This window comes from Scyliorhinus torazame, chromosome 9 (assembly GCF_047496885.1).
Source record: "Scyliorhinus torazame isolate Kashiwa2021f chromosome 9, sScyTor2.1, whole genome shotgun sequence".
In the NCBI taxonomy this organism is placed as follows: Eukaryota; Metazoa; Chordata; class Chondrichthyes; order Carcharhiniformes; family Scyliorhinidae; genus Scyliorhinus; species Scyliorhinus torazame.
In genome coordinates this window covers 14497303-14518519 of record NC_092715.1, presented here as the reverse complement: position 1 = coordinate 14518519, position 21217 = coordinate 14497303, and the positions used below count along the sequence as shown (strand labels likewise).

Genomic DNA, 21217 nt, shown 5'->3' with positions numbered 1-21217 from the left:
ATGTTGCCCTATGTATTTCCTTTTCTTTGCATGTACTAAATGATCTGTTGAGCTGTTTGGTGCAGAAATACTTTTCACTGTACCCTGGTACACCGTGACAATAAACAAAATCCAAATCCAACAAGTTGTACATTCGTGAAGACTGGATATTACATCAACATGGTACACAGCCACTATTAAACTACAGGCCTATTACCTGCTGGGCAGTCTTGATGGCAAAGAACTGATGTTGACCTTCTGAACCACAGACATAACCAAATGCACGGTTATCTGTGACATCCCTAGCAATGAAGGAGATTCTGTTGACTGTATGCTCATACTCAATCACCTGAAATGTAAAACAAGGTTTAATGAAGACCAACAGATGTGGTACAAGAGGTTGCCCAAACTAATAGCTTCAACTCACTCATGGTTCAAGCCCCATAGGCAAGTGCTGATTGAGCTACAGGTATTTATTGACAGAGCCACCTGTTTGGAAATACAAGGGGCTTCATGGCACTAAACAACTTTGTCCCACTAGTGTAAATTCAGCTGTATAGCATAGATTGAAAAATGACAATTGACAAAGAAGTTTCAGTGATAGCCAAGTGTGGCTGACAGCTCTCACCTCAACCTGGGCAAAATATCTGGTGACTCAACACATGTGCCCCATACCAGCCAACACCAACAAAAAAAAAAAAAAAAAAATTAAATCTGAAGGATTGAGAAACAAGCTCTAGCAAGGTACTTACTCCAGTCTTCTCATCAATTAGCTTGATTCCAGAGAGAGAGATGGTGACCCAAATCCTCTGCTTATGTTGTCCTTGTGCTCGAGCAGCTATTGCTATGCCCTACAGAGGTTACAAGAGCAATCCACAGATCAGATATACAATATGCATAATACAGGCATGCTGCCCTAGACCCTCTGTACTCAAGGAAGATCTTAGCATTCATTGTAATACTGTGTTACAACTGGCTACATGTTCTGGAGGAAAGTGATTGTAATCGCAAGACCTAGAGAAAGCTGCACTAAGGTGGATGCTGTTGGAATGTGACCAGAACTATGGGAGCAGGAGTGGGATGAACAGAACATTACAGCACAGTACAGGCCCTTCAGCCCTCGATGTTGCACCAACCTGTCAAACCACTTAAAAGCCCATCTACACTATTCCCTTATTGTCCATATGCCTATCCAATAACCATTTGAATGTCTTTAGTGTTGGCGAGTCCACTACTGTTGCAGGCAGGGCATTCCACACCCTTACTACCTCTGACATCTGTCCTATATCTATCTCCCCTCAATTTAAAGCTATGTCCCCTCATGCTAGACATCACCATCCGAGGAAAAAGGCTTTCACTGTCCACCCTATCTAATCCTTTGATCATCTTGTATGCCTCAATTAAGTCACCTCTTAACCTTCTTCTCTCCAATGAAAACTGCCTCAAGTCCCTCAGCCTTTCCTCATAAGATCTTCCCTCCATACCAGGCAACATTCTGGTAAATCTCCTCTGCACCCTTTCCAATGTTTCCACATCCTTCCTGTAATGCAGTGACCAGAATTGCACGCAATACTCCAAATGCGGCCGCACCAGAGTTTTGTACAGCTGCAACATGACCTCATGGCTCCAAAACTCAATCCCTCTACCAATAAAAGCTAACACCATACACCTTAACAACCCTCTCAACCTGGGTGGCAACTTTCAGGGATCTATGTACATGGACGAGATCTCTGCTCATCCACACTGCCCAGAGTCTTGGCATTAGCCCAGTACTCGGTCTTCCTGTTATTCCTTCCAAAATGAATCACCTCACTTTTCTGCATTAAACTCCATTTGCCACCTCTCAGCCCAGCGCTGCAGCTTATCCATGTCCCTCTGTAACTTGTAACATCCTTCTGCACTGCCCACAACTCCACCGACTTTAGTGTCATCTGCAAATTTACTCATCCATCCTTCTACGCCCTCCTCCAGGTCATTTATAAAAATGACAAACAGCAGTGGCCCCAAACAGATCCTTGTGGTACACCACTAGTAACTGGACTCCAGTCTGAACATTTCCCATCAACCACCACCCTTTGTCTTCTTCCAGCTAGCCAAATTCTGATCCAAACTGCTAAATCTCCCCAAATCCCATGGCTCCGTATTTTCTACAGTAGCCTACCGTGGGGAACCTCAAAACACTTTACTGAAATCCATATACACCACATCAACTGCGGATGGGTGCAGGAGTGGGATGAGTGCAGGAGTGGGAAGAAACAAGTTTAATTTAGTTCTATCTTTATTGGCAGCCTTCAACTATGCAGCCCACCTCTCCTCCTACCCCACACATGGTCCTCCACCACCAACACCAGAAATTCTCCCAAATCTCTCATGCCCCTCATCACAATATCCTGTGGCCATATCACTGAAGCAATTTGGACATATGGGGAAAAGGTTCCTGTACTAATGGAGTGATCTAATCAAGTTTGGGATGTTTATACTAGAATTAAATCTTTGAACTCAAAGTCAAAAGGAGCCCAGAATTGATTAGCCATTGCAATTTCCCCTCGATGATTTGGACAGTCACTCGCCTTCTGGATGCTGAGCAATTATATCCCATCAACAGGACGTGAAAACATTTACCTTAAGTTTCATCATTGAATCCTGGCACATTTTATCTCCTCTGGCTTCTGCCACATCATCAATGCCAATGATCTTGGCTTTGTAGCGAACTCCATCACCTTTAAATCTTGCCAATAAAGATTCTTCAGTTTTTTCTGATCCTAAAAACAAACAAAGTCATTAAACCCCAGCTCAGCAGCATTTGGGGGGGGGGGGGGGGGGGGGGGGGAAGAGGTGGGAAGTTGTCAGCAAAAGTTGGTCCTAAAGAATAAAAAAAATTGTGAATATCTGAAGATTTAAGAGAAAACACTACTCCAAAGCCTGTCCACCATCTGCACCAATCAGGAGTGCGATGGAATACGCCCCACCTTTTCTGGATAAGGGCAGCTCCAACAATCAAAGCAACCAGCTCGTTCTCACTCCTCTCACCAAGGTGGACGGTGAATTCCTGCAGCACTGCAGGCATTTGGCCCATTCCATTAAGTCTACACTGACCCATCAAGAGGGCACCCTGCATATGCCCAATACCTACAACCCCTAGGACAGGGGCAGCAACTACTCCCAACCCCCCCCCCCACCCCCAAGAGGGACAAGGGCAGCAGGTACATGGGGAAAGTTAACTCTCCTGGATCCAAGCCCAACACATGGACCGCAGCAGTTCAAGGTAGGAGACACCTTTGGGGAAATTCAAGATGGCCAAATACTTGCTAATGTCCGACCCCAGTGGTGGCCAAGTAACCAATGTTAGTCAGGATGGAGAGTGCACCAGTTCCACTATTGGCAGCACAGACCAAAGATGTTAGGTGGATTGGCCATGCCAAATTGCCCCAAGTGTCCAAAAAATGTTAGGTCAGGCTACAGGGACAGGATGGAGGTGTGGGGATAGGTAGGGTGCTCTTTCCAAGGGCCAGTGCAGACTCAAAGGGCTGAATGGCCTCCTGCACTGTACAATTCTATGATTAAAGTTATTTCTCCAGGTAGCTACATAGTCAAACCAAATATTTGATATTCCCAACGCCACTATACGAACCAAACAGGATTTCCCACTGTGCTGGCATTATGTTCACAAAGACCACAAAATAGCTTGAACAAAAGTATAAATTTATTAACACTAGTAATTACTCAGCTAAATAGCTGGCTTGCAATGCAAAACAATGCCAGTGGCATGGGTTAAATTCCCTGAACAGGCACTGGAATGTGGCGACTAGGGGCTTCAGTAACTTCATTGAAGCCTACTTGTGACAATAAGCGATATTATTAGGATTTGACTTGTAAACTACTTCTCCAAGACTAATCTTTATACTGACTATGATCAGCTCTTACTCACTGTACTTCTGACTTGATTGGACAACACTTAATACTCTGTTGATTATTAACATGAACTACTCATCCTTGACTAATCTTTTAGAATCATAGAATTTACAGTGCAGAAGGAGGCCATTCGGCCCATCGAGTCTGCACCGGCTCTTGGAAAGGAGCACCCTACCCAAGGTCCACACCTCCACCCTATCCCCATAACCCCACCCAACACGAAGGGCAATTTATCACGGCCAATCCACCTAACCTGCACATCTTTGGACTGTGGGAGGAAACTGGAGCACCCGGAGGAAACCCACGCACACAGGAAGGATGTGCAGACTCCACACAGACAGTGACTCAAGCCAGGAATCGAACCTGGGACCCTGGAGCCGTGAAGCAATTGTGCTAACCACTGTGCTACCCTGTACTGACTACGATCTGTTGTTACTCACTGTATTTGACTCTCCAGCAGTCTTCTCCTCCCCCTCCCACCCCCAGGCTTAGCATCAATGCCTTATACACACTACTGTAGCTCTCTAGTGGCTACTTGACATTAATTAACCTTTGCTGTTCTTACATTTACGATGATACTATAGTCCCACCACAACCGAGAAGTTGATCCAAGGTTATTGTACAAAAAAAAAACCATTGCACATTATAACTATGTTGGGAGAGAAATAACTGCAGTTCTCCCATCATCCACTGGGTGGCCATGATCACCTGACAGATGTGGCCCTTTTAGTTTCATTTGATTCAAATTTGAAAAATTAACCCATTAATTGGAATAATATCATTCCTGTTGTCTGGGGCTAATCCTACACCCCAGAATTAAAGGTTACATTTTCATTAATCCTGGGGAGGAGGGGGGGGGGGGGGGGGGAAAGAGAGAGAAAGAGAAAAGAGAAGATGGGCCAAGAAACCAAAAGCTTATCCCCCAAAGTCAGAGGAGCCCCAGGATGACGCAGAAGTCGCGAGTGGAGGAGGCTAATCACATCCCCTAACCAAAGGGACATGTACAATTAATCTCATCGCCCTTTTAGATAAATATGGAAATTCTGAACTAAACCAAAATCTGCATGATTTCCCCCCCCCCCCCCCAAATATATCCACCTTGCCAAATGACACTGAAATCTCATTCCAGTATTTATTAATCAATCAGTGCCCCTAGTTCTATGTAGTTGACAATTCAACTTCATGCACCTTCAGTCCCAGAAACCAAAGCAAAACTGTACAGGAGTATCACAAATTGATGAAAAATAGGACGGTTTCATAGAATTTACAGTGCAGGAGGAGGCCATTCGGCCCATCGGGTCTGCACCAGCTCTTGGAAAGAGCACCCTATCCAAGCGCCACACCTCCACCCTATCCCCATAACCCAGTAACCCCACCCAACACGAAGGGCAATTTTGGACACTACGGGCAATTTATCATGGCCAATCCACCTAACCTGCACATCTTTGGACTGTGGGAGGAAACCGGAGCACCCGGAGGAAACCCACGCACACATGGGGAGGATGTGCAGACTCCGCACAGACAGTGACCCAAGCCGGAATTGAACCTGGGACCCTGGAGCTGTGAAGCAACCGTGCTAACCACTGTGCTGCCCCTTCAGATTGGATTGAAGTCACAAAATATCAATTGGTCAGGGGCCAAGAGTGGATATTTAGAAAATATCTTCCAGGTTAATTTTAGAAATGGACCACACCGACTTGTGGCTGAAGCAATGCTCATGACCCTTGAACACAGCAGTTTACGAAACTCGGGATAATTGTCCCCCACGCTCGGGATGGCAGTACAAAGGGCTATCTGCGTTTGGTAAAGTCAGGACACCGGACTATGCAACAGGTCAGCTGGTGGAAATGTTCCACAATCTGCAGGGAGTTAGAGAAAAGAAAAAGGCATAAGTGGGAAGATGTTAATTTTGGAAAGGGTGAATGAGAACAGATGACTTAATTGGAGAAAAGCCACAGCACAGGGACTTGGGGAGTCTGTAATCAGGAAGGCTAATGGAATGTTTATCCTCATTTCACAAGAGGGCTGGAGTCCAAGAGTAGGGAAGTCTTGCTGCAACTGTTCACAGGTACTGGTCCAAGGATGTGATTACTACACTGTTATGCTTCACCCAATGCCAGTGTATGTATTTACATGGACATTTTATTACCCCCATTTTGTATTTTCTCTTTTCATGTACAAAATGATCAGTTTGCAAAAACTGTACCTCAGTACATGTGATAATAAACAAATCCAATTGTCAAGTGGATTGGTCATGCTAAATTGCCCTTCAGATGGTGTTACAGGGATGGAGTGGAGGTCTGGGCACTTTTCAGGGGCCAGAATAGACTCTGGGCAGAGTGGCCTTTCTGCACTGGAAAATTCTATGATGAGACCACAACTAGCAAGCAGATTTTGTCCTTGTGTCTTTGGGGGCAGTTCAGGGAAGGTTCACCAGTTCGGAGGGGGAGGGGGGTCTTATAAGTGTTAAACAGGTTGGGACTCTACTCATGCATTGGAATTTAGAAGAACGAGGGGTGATCTCATTGAAACATAGCATTCTCTAAAGGGGCTTTTTAATGCAGAGGGAATGTTTACCCCACCCTGGGATGGTGCAAGGAATTTCTAGAGGTTTGGAATTCCTTGCCAGAGCTGTGGAAGGTTCACCGGAGGAAGGAGCAGCGCTCCGAAAGCTAGTGACAATCGAAACAAACCTGTTGGGACTTTAACCTGGTGTTGTAAAACTTCAGAGCTGTGGGGTGGGGGAAAAGGAGCAAAGTCCAAGATACATATTCTTGATCAGCAAGGGAATCAAAAGATTATGGATAGGAAAATGGCTCAGGGACAAACAGCATATTTCTTATGGAGTTATGGCGGAGCTGGTTATACAGCCTTGCTGGACTGAACTCACACCATCATCCACAGTTTACTGGAACATCTGCACCATCACCAACAAGACAAATTTCTGCATTGCCCATTTCCTCGTGAACTCCAACTCAGGACTTTAAGAATTACACAGCAGCATTGGGAATCAGCCGGATGGGTCCCATTAGTTCCTGTGCTTTCAGAACAGGGGAAGGTGTGGGAAGCCCCCTCCCACATTGGGTGGGCAGGCTCAGTAATTTGCTGGGTGGGCAGGCTCAGTAATTTGCTACGCGGGTATCAATTGCAATTGGATGCACCAAAACTAAGGGTTGGGAAATACACCTCAAAAGAAGTCAAGCCGGTGTTTATAGACAAGTGGTAAATTAACCATCAACCCCCACTCCTTCATAATGATAGTAAGAAGTCTTACAACACCAGGTTACAGTCCAACAGGTTGGTTTCAAACACTTAGCTTTCAGAGTACGGCTCGTTCCTCAGGGAAATTATAGCTTCACCACCTTATTCATTCACCAGAGGAAGGAGCAGTGCTCCGAAAGCTAGTGTTTGAAACAAAACAAATCTGTTGGACTTTAACCTGGTGTTAAGGCTTCCACCCCAGTCCAATGCCGGCATCTCCCCATCATGGCTTCATGGTCTGGACAATGTTAGGCCATCCAAGAGTGACTGATGGTGAGCTGCCTTGAATCGCTGCAGTCTTAAGATCCAGATACACTGGGAGGGGGGAAAGCTCAGCCAGGGTTGTGTTACGTGGAGTGCAGGAAACATTTAAACAGCTGGGCGCACAAGGGTACAGTAGATGGATAGGGCCTGGGCATGCAGTGCAGGAAGGCCCTTCGGCCCATCGAGTGAGCCCAGGCAACCTACCCCCAATCTTGCTCATCCAAGTGCTTTCCAGCCTCCACTGCCATACAGATCCGCACCACCCACGGGTGAAAAATTCTCACCCCCTGCCCCTCACAAAACTATGCCCCCCTTGTGATTAACCCTTCAGGAGGGAGGCAAGAACTGCTTCTTAGTGATATGCAAACATGCAGCTAATGAACACAATAGGACATTAAAGGGAGGTTGGTTGAACTCCATGATCCATTTTGGGGTTCTGAAAACGCCTCGCCTGTAACAATTCAGAGGACGAATGGCAAGCAGTGATGAAGGACAACCACTGCCCCACCCAATTCAAGTTGGACACAGGTGCCTCTGCCAACCTCAGGCAGACTTCAGACACATTAAGAAGCCCCCCCAGTCCTTCCAGCTGCCTGCAAGCTCCTAGTTTACAACAGGAATGCCACCACGGCACTGGAATCCTGCCATCTGCATGTATCCAACCAAAACACAAGCACGGTTACACTTTGAAATTGTGAAGCTGGCCAGGGCATCCCTGCCAAAGGGTTTACACCACAACACCCTTCCATGTGGTTCTTCAGGCTGGCATAGATGACATCCTTGCCCAGTATCCAGAGGTGTTCAATGGGATGGCCATGCGGCCTTATTCGATACAAGATTCTGCTACGACCGGATGTCAAGCCAGTGGTCCACGCACCATGACGAGTCCCTGCTACACTGAGCGCACAGCTCAAGGATCTTCAGTAAAAAGGCATCATATCCAAGGTCACTGAATCGACTGATGGGTCAACTCCGGTGTGCATAAAGGAGCCTTCGGGGGTACCTGCGCATCTGCATGGATCCCAAGGATCACAAGAAAATCATGCTGGAATACTACCCCATCCCGAAGCAGGAGGAATGCATGAGTGAGACGGCACGTGCGTGCTTCTTCACCAATGCACAGGAATTTTGGCAAATCGAGCTGGAAAGAGTTCAGCAGAAGGCTCTGCACCTTCAAGACGCCTTTTGGCAGATATTGCTACAATCGCATGCCATTTGGCATCATCTCAGCATGGGAGCTATTCCATTGCATCATGGAGCAGATGGAAGGCATTGAAGGGGTCCACGACCCCTGAAGAACACCTGTCCCATCTCCAGAAGGTATTCTGTCATGTTCGTGCCAACAGCCTAAAGTTAAACAGGTCCAAATGTTGTTTTTGGCACATCGACGCTAAAGTTCTAAGACAACCAGGTCTCACAGCATGGCGTGCCTGGACACCAACAAAGTCAAGGCCAAGGCCATCGAGGCAATGAAGGTCCCAGAGGACAAAAAGGCAGTCACCTGCCTTCGAGTGGAAGGCAGCACACCAGAGTGGCTGGAGCTGAAAGCCAAGCTCACCACTGCACCAGTCCTGGCATTCTTCGACCCAGATTGAGAGTCAGGATGGCATCGGTGCGGTGTTGCTTCAATGAGATGACACATCATCCTGGGCACCAGTAGCCTACGCATAGAGGGCAATGACACCCACTGAAACCAGATATGCAGTTTGAGAAGGAGTGCTTGGGTTTTCTCACTGGCATCCTCAAATTTCATGATGTCTACAGCCTGCCAACATTCACTGTCGAGGGGGATCATAGGCCTCGGTCCACATCATACAAGGACCTGAATGACACGGCGCCTCTGTTGCAGAGAATCCTGCTTAAACTGGAGGTATGACTTCAACTTGGTGCACACACCTGGCAAGGAGCTCATTGTCCTGCTCTGTCACCTCACCGTGAGCCACTGGAGAACATCCAGCTGTGCTAGCACTCTCCTGGCAACAGATGAGAAGGTAGTTCTCATCCATGATGAGACAGCCAAAGATCCCCTCTTGCAGTAAGTCATCCACAACCTCACAATGGCTGGCAGAAAGGGCAGTGCCCACAATTGTACAATGTGAAGGATGATCCGATGGTGATTGATTGTATCCTCCTCAAGCTGGAATGACAATTCTGTCCACTCAAGTCTCCAGAGCTTGATGCTGTGTCAGATTCATAGAGGGACACCTGGGCGTCAAGTGCAGACAGACCCTGGCAAGCTGCCTACTGGCCCAGCATCAGCCAGGGCATCACGAACATGGTCCTGAACTGTGTTACCCGTCAGCGGTACCAGCCAGTGTAGAGCAAGGGGACGCTCCAACAGCATGTCATAGTGACCTCTCCGTGGTCCAAGGTTGGCACCAACCTCATGCGAATGGTCGCAGGATGAGGTCGCAGGATGACTTATTGATAGACTATTTCTCGAATTATCCAGCTTTGCTGAAGCTCTGGGACCTCACCCGATGGGCCGTCACCAAAGCCTGCAAGGAGGAGACGTTCAAGGCGTGCGCCCCAATCAGTCAGAGTGACAACAGCCTGAGCTTTAGCAGTTGAGAATGGTCCATGTTTGCCAGGTCATACAATGGTCACCTCCAGTCCGCACTACCTGCAGTCCAGCATGTCACCTCCAGTCCACAGTCCAGCAGAAGTCGAGAAAGGGGTGCACATTGTGAAACAGTTCATCTGCAAGGCCGCAGACTCCACTTCCGACATACTGCTAGTGTACAGGGTGACTCCATTGTCCACTGGCATGTTGCCAGCTCAACTCATAGAACAGGGACCTGCGGATGACACTTCCAGCCATACACCTGCCCAACCTGGATCACCTCCCGGTGCTGCAGAAGATGCAGCAGCTCAGAGACCATCAAAAGCAGGGCTACGATGCCCATGCCACCGATCTGGCTGTGCTACCCCCAGCAGACAGTCAGGATCCAGATACCAGATGGTGGGTGGTCTGTCCCAGCTGTCGTCCACATGTAAATACAGTCACATACACCAACAAAATATAAAAAAGAGAAATGTCAAGATATGCAAACATGCAGCTAATGAACACAATAGGACACAACCAATGAGCAGTCAGGACACTCAGGGGTGGTATCTCACTATAAAAAGGGATGAGGCACTCACCCCACCTCTTTCCACAGACCAACATCTACAGAGTGAGGCAGGGTGTATCCTCAGCATCACACCCCAGCACGTGGCTTAGAGCAAGGCTGGTTCAGTCAGACTGAGTTACTACATTTAGATTAGCAGCGAGTCGAACTCATTGAGAACTGTGCTAATAGTTCAATAAAACACATTGAACTCACTTCAAAGTCTGGAGCATCTTTTACTCAAAACTGCATCAAGTGGCAGCTTGTGTTATTCCAAATTACATAACACTTTTTACCCGGTCCAAGCCCCTCAATTCAATCATTTTCCCCCTCAGCCATTTTTGCCCTAGAATTCCAGCCTCTCTAGTCCCAGGTGGATAACCTCCAAGTTTGGGAATTCCATACACTTCAACCCGTCTCCCATGTGGGACCTTGTCAAAGGCTTGGCTAAATTCATATAAACTGCACAAACTATCAAAACAATTCGGTTAGGCACGACCTCCCTCTGACAAAGCCATGCTGACCTATGCCTTTCCAAGTGGAAATTAATTCTCTCCAGTTTCCTTACTCATGTATGAATGGGCTTGTGCAAGCCAGACCAGGAAATCCCTCCAATGATTTAGGGACAGATGCAGGAAAATCAATAACCACACAGCAAATGGTGACCTGCTGCAAGGGGGAGACAATAATAATGGCAATGAACAATTTAAAAGATTGCATACTGGAGCAGAGGGTAAAAAAAAGGACCAACATGGAGCTGGAGGCCAAATGCTCTGTGCTAGCGACACCACCCTTCCATTTCTTACCTCGCTTTTTGTCCTTCTTGGATGACTTTGTAGGTGAAGTCTCCGATTGGCTGGGACTGGGACTGTTGACCTCAACAGGTGGTTCAGACATGGTTGCCATCGGTACTCAATCACAAGTTCCTTCACCCTCAAATACGGTGTGCACAGAGTCAATCAAGACATGTCAATCTGACCTGTGGAAAGATGATAAAGTTAGCCCCAAGTCAGGAGATATGGTTTCAAACAGCTCAAACAGGGGCTGGTTTAGCACAGGGCTAAATCGCTGACTTTGAAAGCAGGCCAGTAGCATGGTTCAATTCCCATACCAGCCTCCCTGAACAGGTGCCCTAATGTGGCGACTAGGGGCTTGTCACAGCAACTTCATTTGAAGCCGACTTAAACGATTCATTTCATTCAGCAAACAAGCCAGCACTACTGAAGGAGTACTACAATGTTAGACATGCCATTTTCACTGGCATCAACAGGGCCTTGTCCATCCAAGTTTGAAATTAGAGATCAAATTGATCCATCTATATAATGTTGGATGTAATAGATCAAGGTGCTCTATAGCAGCCTAACAACTAAGTTAGGCCATTCAGCCCAAGCATACTCTGCCATAGTGCCCTCAATTTTGTCACAAGTAGGCTTACATTAACCCTGAAAATCTCCTAGTCTCCACAATCCAGCACCTGTTCAGGTTCACTGAAGGAGAATTCGGACTGTCCAATTCACCCAACAGCCCGTCTTGCAGGACTTGTGGGAGGAAACCAGCACACCAGAGGAAACCCACAGACGACCCAAACCAGGGGCCCTGGAGCCGTGAAGCAACAGTGCTAACCACTGCTTCCATGCCACCTTGTTCCAGGAATTAGCCAAGCACCTGAGGTATTGTCAGGTGCCAAGAGGTATAGAGCTCATTCCAGGGTTGGAAGAACAGCTACCAAATGACTGGGAATGCACCAAGAGGCCAGAGTGATGATGCCCAAGGCTTGCGCAACGGAGATTGCAGCTGGAGGCAAAAAACATGGATAAGAATGAAAATTCCATTTCCCTTTATCCCCTACACTCACTGACAAATACTGGAGTGTTCAAGGACAAGACAGGAGAAAGGAAGTGAAAGTTTCTAATATGTTAATTGGCTTTGTGCCCCAAGATTCCTAGTTAGGTGCATGACTGCACCTGGCAGAGGTCCTTCTGTTCCATGTCAAGTGCCTAGCAATAACAGCATTTTAAAAAAGGGCATTGCGTTCAGACTTTTGTTTACAGACATAAGCTATGAGGGAGGTCATAGTCCAACTCGTGCTGGAGTTTGAGTCTGCAGTCGTGTAGCACCAGCAGAGTTAACAGACCTGGTCTCAAGCTAGTTTAGTGGATTTTTCCCCAGTGTAGTGAAAGCCACAAGACACCAGAAAGAAGGATTTCGGAAACTTTGCGAACCAGTTAAGCCATTTAGTTAAATAATGGCTGACCTGTACCTCTAATACCCAGGGGGTAGAGTGTTAAAGTTGCAGGGGTAGAGTGTTAAAGTTGGTTCCAACTCCATCTACAAGTTTGCTGACGATACGACCATAGTGGGCTGGATCTCGAATAACAATGAGTCAGAATACAGGCGGGAGATAGAGAACCTAGTGGAGTGGTGTAGTGACAACAATTTCTCCTTCAATCCCAGCAAAACTAAAGAGCTGGTAATTGACTTCAGGAAGCAAAGTACTGTACACACCCCTGTCAGCATCAACGGGGCCGAGGTGGAGATGGTTAGCAGCTTCAAATTCCTAGGGGTGCACATCTCCAAAAATCTGTCCCTGGTCCACCCACGTCGACGCTACCACCAAGAAAGCACAACAGCGCCTATACTGTCTCAGGAAAGTAAGGAAATTCACCATGTCCACATTGACTATTACCAACTTTCACAGATGCACCATAGAAAGCATCCTATCAGGCTGCATCACAGCCTGGTATGGCAACTGCTCGGCCCAGGACCGCAAGAAACTTCAGAGAGTCGTGAACACCGCCCAGTCCATCACACCAACCTGCCTCCCATCCATTGACTCCATCTACACCTCCCGCTGCCTGGGGAAAGCGGGCAGTATAATCAAGGACCCCTCCCACCCGGCTTACTCTCTCTTCCAACTTCTTCCATCGGGCAGGAGATACAGAAGTCTGAGAACACGCACGAACAGACTCAAAAACAGCTTCTTCCCCACGGTTACCAGACGCCTAAATGACCCTCTTGTGGACTGACCTCATTAACACTACACCCGGTATACTTCATCCGATGCCAGTGCTTATGTAGTTACATTGTTGTGTTGCCCTATTATGTATTTTCTTTTCTTCCCTTTTCTTCCCATGTACTTAATGATCTGTTGAGCTGCTCGCAGAAAAATACTTTTCATTGTACCTCGGTACACGTGACAATAAGCAAATCCAATCCAAGTTGCAGCTAATGGTTTGTAAGGCACAAGTGCAGGACAAGTCTCAAATAGAATGTGGACCCCACTAGAGATGGAGCCCTGACCATTATCCACCACTAGATACATGGGTCACCACATTTACAGGAATGTTCCCACACTCCACCTGAAGGTCACATGTTAAACCTGTTGCCATTGGGGTCAGAGATCAAGGTATCTATGTTAAGAAACCCAATTTGGATCCATGAACTAGCCTCAATCAGCAGCGTTTCGTTCCAGGCAGTGCCCATCTTCCATGGCTAGCTCCCTTTGTCAACTGGCCAGCCACTGAATAATAATAACTGCTTATTGTCACAAGTAGGCTTCAATGAAGTTTGTGAAAAGCCCCTAGTCGCCACATTCCAGCACCTGTTCAGGGAGGTCGGTACGGAAAATGAACCCGTGCTGCTGGCATCGTTCTGCATGACAAGCAAGCTTTTTAGCCCACTGTGCTAAACCAGCCCCTGAACCCATCAAAGTCATCATTCTGCTGCCCCTCAATCCATAGCCATGATGAATTTCGGAACAGGAGTGCTGCAGTTTAGTAAGGTGACAAAGATCCATATTGGTCCAGAAAGCGAGCGCTGACATCTAGCGGAATTATTAAAAAAATCAAGCACATAGAACCAGGAGGAAGCCATTCGGCCCATCAAGTCTGCACCAACCCACTCAAGCACTCACTTCCACCCTATCTCCATAACCCAATGACCTGTCCTAACCTTTTTTGGACACGGGCAATTTATCACAGCCAATCCACCCAACCTGCACATCTTTGGACTGTGGAAGAAAACCGGAGCACCCGGAGGAAACCCACGCAGACTCTGCACAGACAGTGACCCAGCAAAGAATCGAACCTGGGACCCTGGTGCTGTGAAGCCACAGTGCTATCCGCTTGCGCTACCCGCAGCTAGAGTCCCTTCAAGGGCAGTTCAGAGTCTTGGATATTTCAACCAGGCTGTGTGGTCAACTGGGTCAAAATTCTGGCAGGGTGGCGTGTACACCACTAGGTGGCTGGAGCAGCAAATTCGGACCTTGGAAATAATGCTCAGAGAATGAAAAACAATTTCACAAGTTGAGCAATTGTCTGAACCAAAATGTTTCTAGTCCAGCCTAGTTTACATTTGCCAGATTGAAGTTATTTAAACCCAACACAACTGTACATATTGGGGCTGCTTAACTGTTGCAAGTCTGCCCAGGATATTGATCTAGGGAATGCACTAGAGGTCATGGCTGGCAGCCCTGCTACAGAATCGAGCTACTCTCCACAGCAGACAACCTGGTCACTGGGGCCTCAGGCAGGAGGGCTGGTAGCAAAAAAAGAAAACCAAACCTCACCTGAATTCACTTCAAAAAAAGTGGAGCCCTTCACACTGGTAGTGCTCCTGCGTCTGCTGTCCAGAATCTGTTACAGACCAGGGCAACAGGCAGAGAGAGATTGGTCTGTGTTCAAAGGTTAAACCAAGATTAGCTCCCAAGTAAAAAAAACATTACTCAGGATATCCATTAGTTATGTACATGTACAGGTTACTAGATGCAGAAAAAAAAAAAAAGTGCACAGACAGCATCAAGTGTTGCTAGGCACCAGTGGCCCTAAACTGAAATGAAAATCGCTTATTGTCACAAGTGGGCTTCAATGAAGTCACTGTGAAAAGCCCCTAGTCGCCACATTCCACCGCCTGTTCGGGGAGGCCGATACAGGAATTGAACCGTGCTGCTGGCCTGCTTTAAAAGCCAGCTCTTTAGCCCAGTGTGCTAAACCAGCCCCTGGACTGGAAACTGGGAAGCATGACCCAGGATACTAGCCCATCTTGTGAACTGCAGAAGTTGGCTGCATGTTAAACCACCAGGACTTATGGGTGCAGGCATTTCTGGTTAGGTCAGCATTTATTGCCCATTTCAGAGTTGCCTTCTTGAACCACTGTAGGTATACCCACTTTGGAGTTAGGGAGGGATTGGCCCAGCAATATATTTCCATGTCAATGCTGTGCATCCTTTAGATGGTAGTCACAGGTTTAGAGTGCTGCTCAAGGAACCCCCAAGTACACATGGCTGTTACTGTGCAGTGGTGGAGGAGAATGTTCTGTGGAAGGAATAGCTATCAAGAAGGCTGCTTTGACCTGGACCCAGGCATGTATGTGGCAGTAATTTTAATATCATTGGGGCAAGGTTAAATTCTCTTAGGGAGTCATTTGTTGTGTCACATCAGCCCAAGCCTGGATATGGTCCTAGACTTGCTGCATTTGGACACTTCTGACCTGAAGGAAGGTCATTGATGAGGCCGAGGATTGGAAAAGATAGTTAGGGCCGGTCCATTTAAGCTATTGAGCAAAGTAGATTGATCAGGGGTTAGAACAAAGAACATTACAGCACAGGAACAGGCCCTTCGGCCCTCCCAGCCTGCACCGATCCAGATCCTTTATCTAAACTGGTCTTCTATTTTCCAAGGATCTACTTCCCCCTGTTCCCCACCCATTCATATATCTGCCTAGATGCATCTTAAATGCTGCTATCGTGCCCACCTCTGCTGGCAAATCATTCCAGGCACCCAACCACCCTCTGCACAAAAACCTTTCTACGCACATCTCCCTTAAAAACTGTCCCCCTCTCACCTTGAAATTGTGACGTTGTAATTGACACCCCCACTCTTGGAACGAGCTTGTTGCTAACCACCCTGTTCATACCTCAATTTTGTAGACCTCAATCAGGTCCCCCCCTCAACCTCCGCCTTTCCAACAAAAACAATCCTAATCTACTCAACCTTTCTTCATAGCTAGCACCCTCCATACCAGGCAACATCCAGCGAATTGTGGGAGAAGTTGGGCATTTCTAGGGATGCTGACACCAAAGAACAATTCTATTTCTAACAGTGACACTGGTTCTTTATTTAGAAACCTCTGGTTGGACAGGTTTGAACAGACTGATCCTAAAAAGCACCAGACCAGAGGGTCAAGTCCACAGCAACTCAGTTACCCCAGTAACATTGGTTATATATTAACTGTGAACGAAAAATCCACCTTGTTCCAGGCAGACTGGATAAATACAGCATGGAGCCCAAGTATTTGCAGTTAGTCCCTCCCCCAAATTCAGAATAGCGTGCACTCTACAACCAAAAGTCCAGTATTATTGTGTGTGCTTTAAGATTAGCAAATCACTATACTGCACTGGGGGTGGGGGAGAAGAGACACCAGGGAATTGCACTGACAGGTGTTGAAGTAGTGTCTATAGTGAAGAATATGACAGCATTCAAATCAGCTGATCAGAAAGGGCTGCCAATAAAACAAAAAAGGTAAAGCACAGAGGAGAAGGGTTGGGGACAGCAGAAACATGCAACACCTGAACATTCCCTCAAGTCACTAACCATCCTGATGACAACTGGAATTGCCATTCCTTCACTGTCACTGCGTCAAAATCCTAGAACTCCCCAACAGCAGTGGGGGTGGACCGACAGAGTCAGGGACTGCAGTGGTTCACTGCCACTCAAGGGTAATAATGGGACAGACAAGAACCCCCACATTCCATGAATGAATTAAAAACCAGACTGTCCTTGGTGGTGCATCCAATATGGAAGAATGGCTTCCTGGCATAGGGTAAAAACCCACAACATTTCTGCTAGTTGTTCATTACTACAAGATAGACTGGAAGTCAACCCATGGATAATGGGATATGGAGCACGTTCACCATTGGATCAGCCACAATTATCATTCGAATGGCTGAGCCAAGGTGCTGAATGGTCTCCTTTGAGAAACATTAGGAAGACCTCGACCCGATGCAGCTGGAGGTGGTCCTATTGTTCTGTTCGAGGTGTCACTCACATGGTGCTAAATGGGCCAGTGCAGCCCAACCAACCGGTTACCTTCATTGCATCCAAGCCATTGATTTATTGCATCTTTCTGATCAACACAGATGTTACTGCAGGGCAGTGATAATAAGACTAGACCAACTGTTGGTTTGCAACATAACGCTTAAGACGTTCAGGACAAGAGCCAGAAGCTAGAAGTTACACACCATCCACTTCTCCCCCTCAGATGGTGCAGAGCCTCCCAACTCCCCTCCAGAAGGCAGCATTTGCTCACCACCCGAGTGGAAGGACAAGTTATTACTGCACCAACCCTAGGTCCACCCCCTCACATCCCTACCCAACTGTTGGAAACCAAGGGGCAATTGATCATGGCCAATCCACCCAATCACCACATCTTTGGACATGGGAGGAAACCAGAGCACCTGGTGGAACCCCCATGCAGACACGAAGTGCAAACACCCACGTAGCCAGCTACCAAAGACTGGAATTGAACTTGGGTCCCTGGCACAGAGACAGTACTGCTGCCCAATCCGACTGGGGTCCCTGGCACAGACAGCACTGCCCTGCCCAAAGTGACTGGGGTTCCTGGCACAGAGACAGCACTGCTGCCCAATGTGACTGGGGTCCCTGGCACAGACAGCACTGCCCTGCCCAATGTGACTGGGGTCCCTGGCACAGAGACAGCACTGCTGCCCAATGTGACTGTGGTCCCTGGCACAGAGACAGCACTGCTGCCCAATGTGACTGGGGTCCCTGGCACAGAGACAGCACTGCTGCCCAATGTGACGGGGGTCCCTGGCACAGACAGCACTGCCCTGCCCAAAGAGACTGGGGTTCCTGGCACAGAGACAGCATTGCTGCCCAATGTGACTGGGGTCCCTGACACAGAGACAGCACTGCCCTGCCCAATGTGACTGGGGTCCCTGGCACAGAGACAGCACTGCTGCCCAATGTGACTGGGGTCCCTGGCACAGACAGCACTGCCCTGCCCAATGTGACTGGGGTCCCTGGCACAGACAGCACTGCCCAATGTGACTGGGGTCCCTGGCACAGACAGCACTGCCCAATGTGACTGGGGTCCCTGGCACAGACAGCACTGCCCAATGTGACTGGGGTCCCTGGCACAGACAGCACTGCCCAATGTGACTGGGGTCCCTGGCACAGACAGCACTGCCCAATGTGACTGGGGTCCCTGGCACAGACAGCACTGCCCAATGTGACTGGGGTCCCTGGCACAGACAGCACTGCCCTGCCCAATGTGACTGGGGTCCCTGGCACAGAGACAGCACTGCTGCCCAATGTGACTGGGGTCCCTGGCAGAGACACAGCCACCAAGAATGTAAACATCTGATTAGGCCAATTGCCCATTCTATAATTACTCTGCAGGTGGTAAGCCACCTTGAACTGCAGCAGTCCATCTGGGAGGAGTGGATTGGCCATGCTAAATTACCCCCTGTATCCAAAGATTGTGAGGGGGTGAGGGATCTGGAGAGTTTGTGCAGACTATGGGCTGAATAGCTTCCCTCCTGTATTACAAAGAAGAAATGTACAGCACAGGAACAGGCCCTTCGGCCCTCCAAGCCCGTGCAGACCATGCTGCCCGACTAAACTACAATCTTCTACACTTCCTGGGTCCGTATCCCTCTCTTCCCATCCTATTCATGTATTTGTCAAGATGCCCCTTAAATGTCACTATCGTCCCTGCTTCCACCACCTTCTCCGGTAGAGAGTTCCAGGCACCCACTACCTGGTGTATATTAAAAAAAAAAATTGCCTCGCACATCTCCTCTAAACCTTACCCCTTAAACCTATGCCCCCTAGTAATTAACCCCTCTACCCTGGGGAAAAGCCTCTGACTATCCACTGTCTATGCCCCTCAATTTTGTATACCTCTACAAGGTCTCCCTCAACCTCCTTCGTTCCAGTGAGAACAAACCGAGTTTATGCAACCGCTCCTCATAGCTAATGCCCTCCATACCAGGCAACATTCTGGTAAATCTCTTCTGCACCCTCTAAAGCCTCCACATCCTTCTGGTAGCTGGTTTAGCTACCAGACAGAGCGAGATGGTTTAGCTCGCTGGGCTAAATAGCTGGCTTTTAAAGCAGGCCAACAGCACGGTTAAATTCCTGTACCAGCCTCCCCGAACAGGTAGTGGAATGTGGCGACTAGGGGCTTTTCACAGTAACTTCATTGAAGCCTACTTGTGACAATAAGCGATTTCATTTCATTGTGGGGCAACCAGAATTGAATACCGTACTCCAAGTGTGGCCTAACTATTCTATACAGCTGCAACATGACTTGCCAATTCTTATACTCAATGCCCTGGCCAAAGGCAAGCACGCTGTATGCCTTCTTGACTACCTTCTCCACCCATGTTGCCCCTTTCAGTGACCTGTAGGGATTCTATTGTAAGAGTCATGGTGGCTGTACTGGGCCACAAAATGCAGTAACTCTAGTTCCAAGTCAAGGTCACTGAAGGATTGTTAAGTGTGTTTAGGCAATTTGATTTAACTCCTGGATTAATATTTTATTTACAGGAACTGTATCCAGGTGGGCACCCATCAAATGGCAATGGGCAATTTACTCGTTAGCAGCTTGGTGTCATATGGCTACCAATTAGGAGAGTGGATTGAATAGATGTGGAATGCAGTTACTGTGGTCAGTGTGCAGCAGGAGCAGTTGCAATCCTGATTCTCAGCTCCAGGGATTGGACTTGCCCGGAGACCCATCCAGGCCATGGGCGTCACAGGCTGCCATTGCCCTGGAGGGGGCAATGAGTCACATTGCTGTGGGTCTGGACTCATATAGGCCGGACAAGTAAGGGTGACAGTTGTTCCCTGAAGGATCTTATTGAATTCAAATTACCATCTGCAGTGGCAGGATTTGAACCTGGATGCCCAGACCATTACGCGAGGTCACATTCAGTGACAATACCACTACGTCGCCAGCAGGGAGAGATTAATAAATTGGGTGTAAGAGTTTGTCAACTTCCCTGGTTTGAGACCTCAGCAGCTCCTGAGAATACAAATACATACATCTACACACCCAGTCCCTATTTGTGTGGACCAAGTAAACTAGAGATGGACACAAGTCCCATGTACCAGAGTTAGGACATTCCCCTGCCAAGTCCAAATATCACATTTCCAATTAAGGGGCAATTTAGCATGGCCTAACCTACCCTGCACATCTTGGGTTGTGGGGGTTAAACCCACACAGACATGGAGAAAGTGGAGAAAGTAGAAACTCCACATGGACAGTGACTTGGAGCTGGGATTGAAACTGGGCAGCAGTGCTAACCATTATGCCTCCATGCAGTCTGCCCAGATCATCAGGACTATAGCAGCTCACCACCAAGGGCAATAAATGTTGGGCTCAGTGACACCCACATTCTCTTCATCCAAGACATGGCATCCAGAGTAGCATCATTATACAGGGTGCCCAGTTAAGGGCTGGTTTAGCACACTGGGCTAAATCGCTGGCTTTTAAAGCAAACCAGGGCAGGCAAGCAGCATGGTTCGATTCCCGTACCAGCCTACCCAAACAGGTGCCAGAATGTGGCGACTAGGGGCTTTTCACAGTAACTTCATTTGAAGCCTACTTGTGACAATGTGATTTTCATTTCATTTCAAGTGGTCCTTTGATGTCCCCATTACATCAAT

General features: G+C 47.8%; 1 protein-coding gene across 5 annotated transcripts in view; it reads right to left on the bottom strand.

Moving 5' to 3' along the window:
- Nucleotides 1–21217, bottom strand: part of dab2 (DAB adaptor protein 2) — a 51846-nt gene that overhangs the window by 12345 nt on the left and 18284 nt on the right. For 3 of the 5 annotated variants that reach the window (XM_072515609.1, XM_072515612.1, XM_072515613.1), the window contains exons 1-5: nucleotides 15094–15221; nucleotides 11333–11505; nucleotides 2602–2741; nucleotides 732–830; nucleotides 197–328 (exon numbers count right to left, since the gene is read on the bottom strand). In XM_072515609.1, coding sequence (XP_072371710.1) covers nucleotides 197–328; nucleotides 732–830; nucleotides 2602–2741; nucleotides 11333–11432 — 471 coding nt within the window. In that variant the 5' untranslated portion in view covers nucleotides 11433–11505; nucleotides 15094–15221. Of the gene's footprint in view, nucleotides 1–196; nucleotides 329–731; nucleotides 831–2601; nucleotides 2742–11332; nucleotides 11506–15093; nucleotides 15222–21217 lie in introns of those variants that run through there. The other 2 variants (XM_072515611.1, XM_072515610.1) reach the window with 1 other exon arrangement.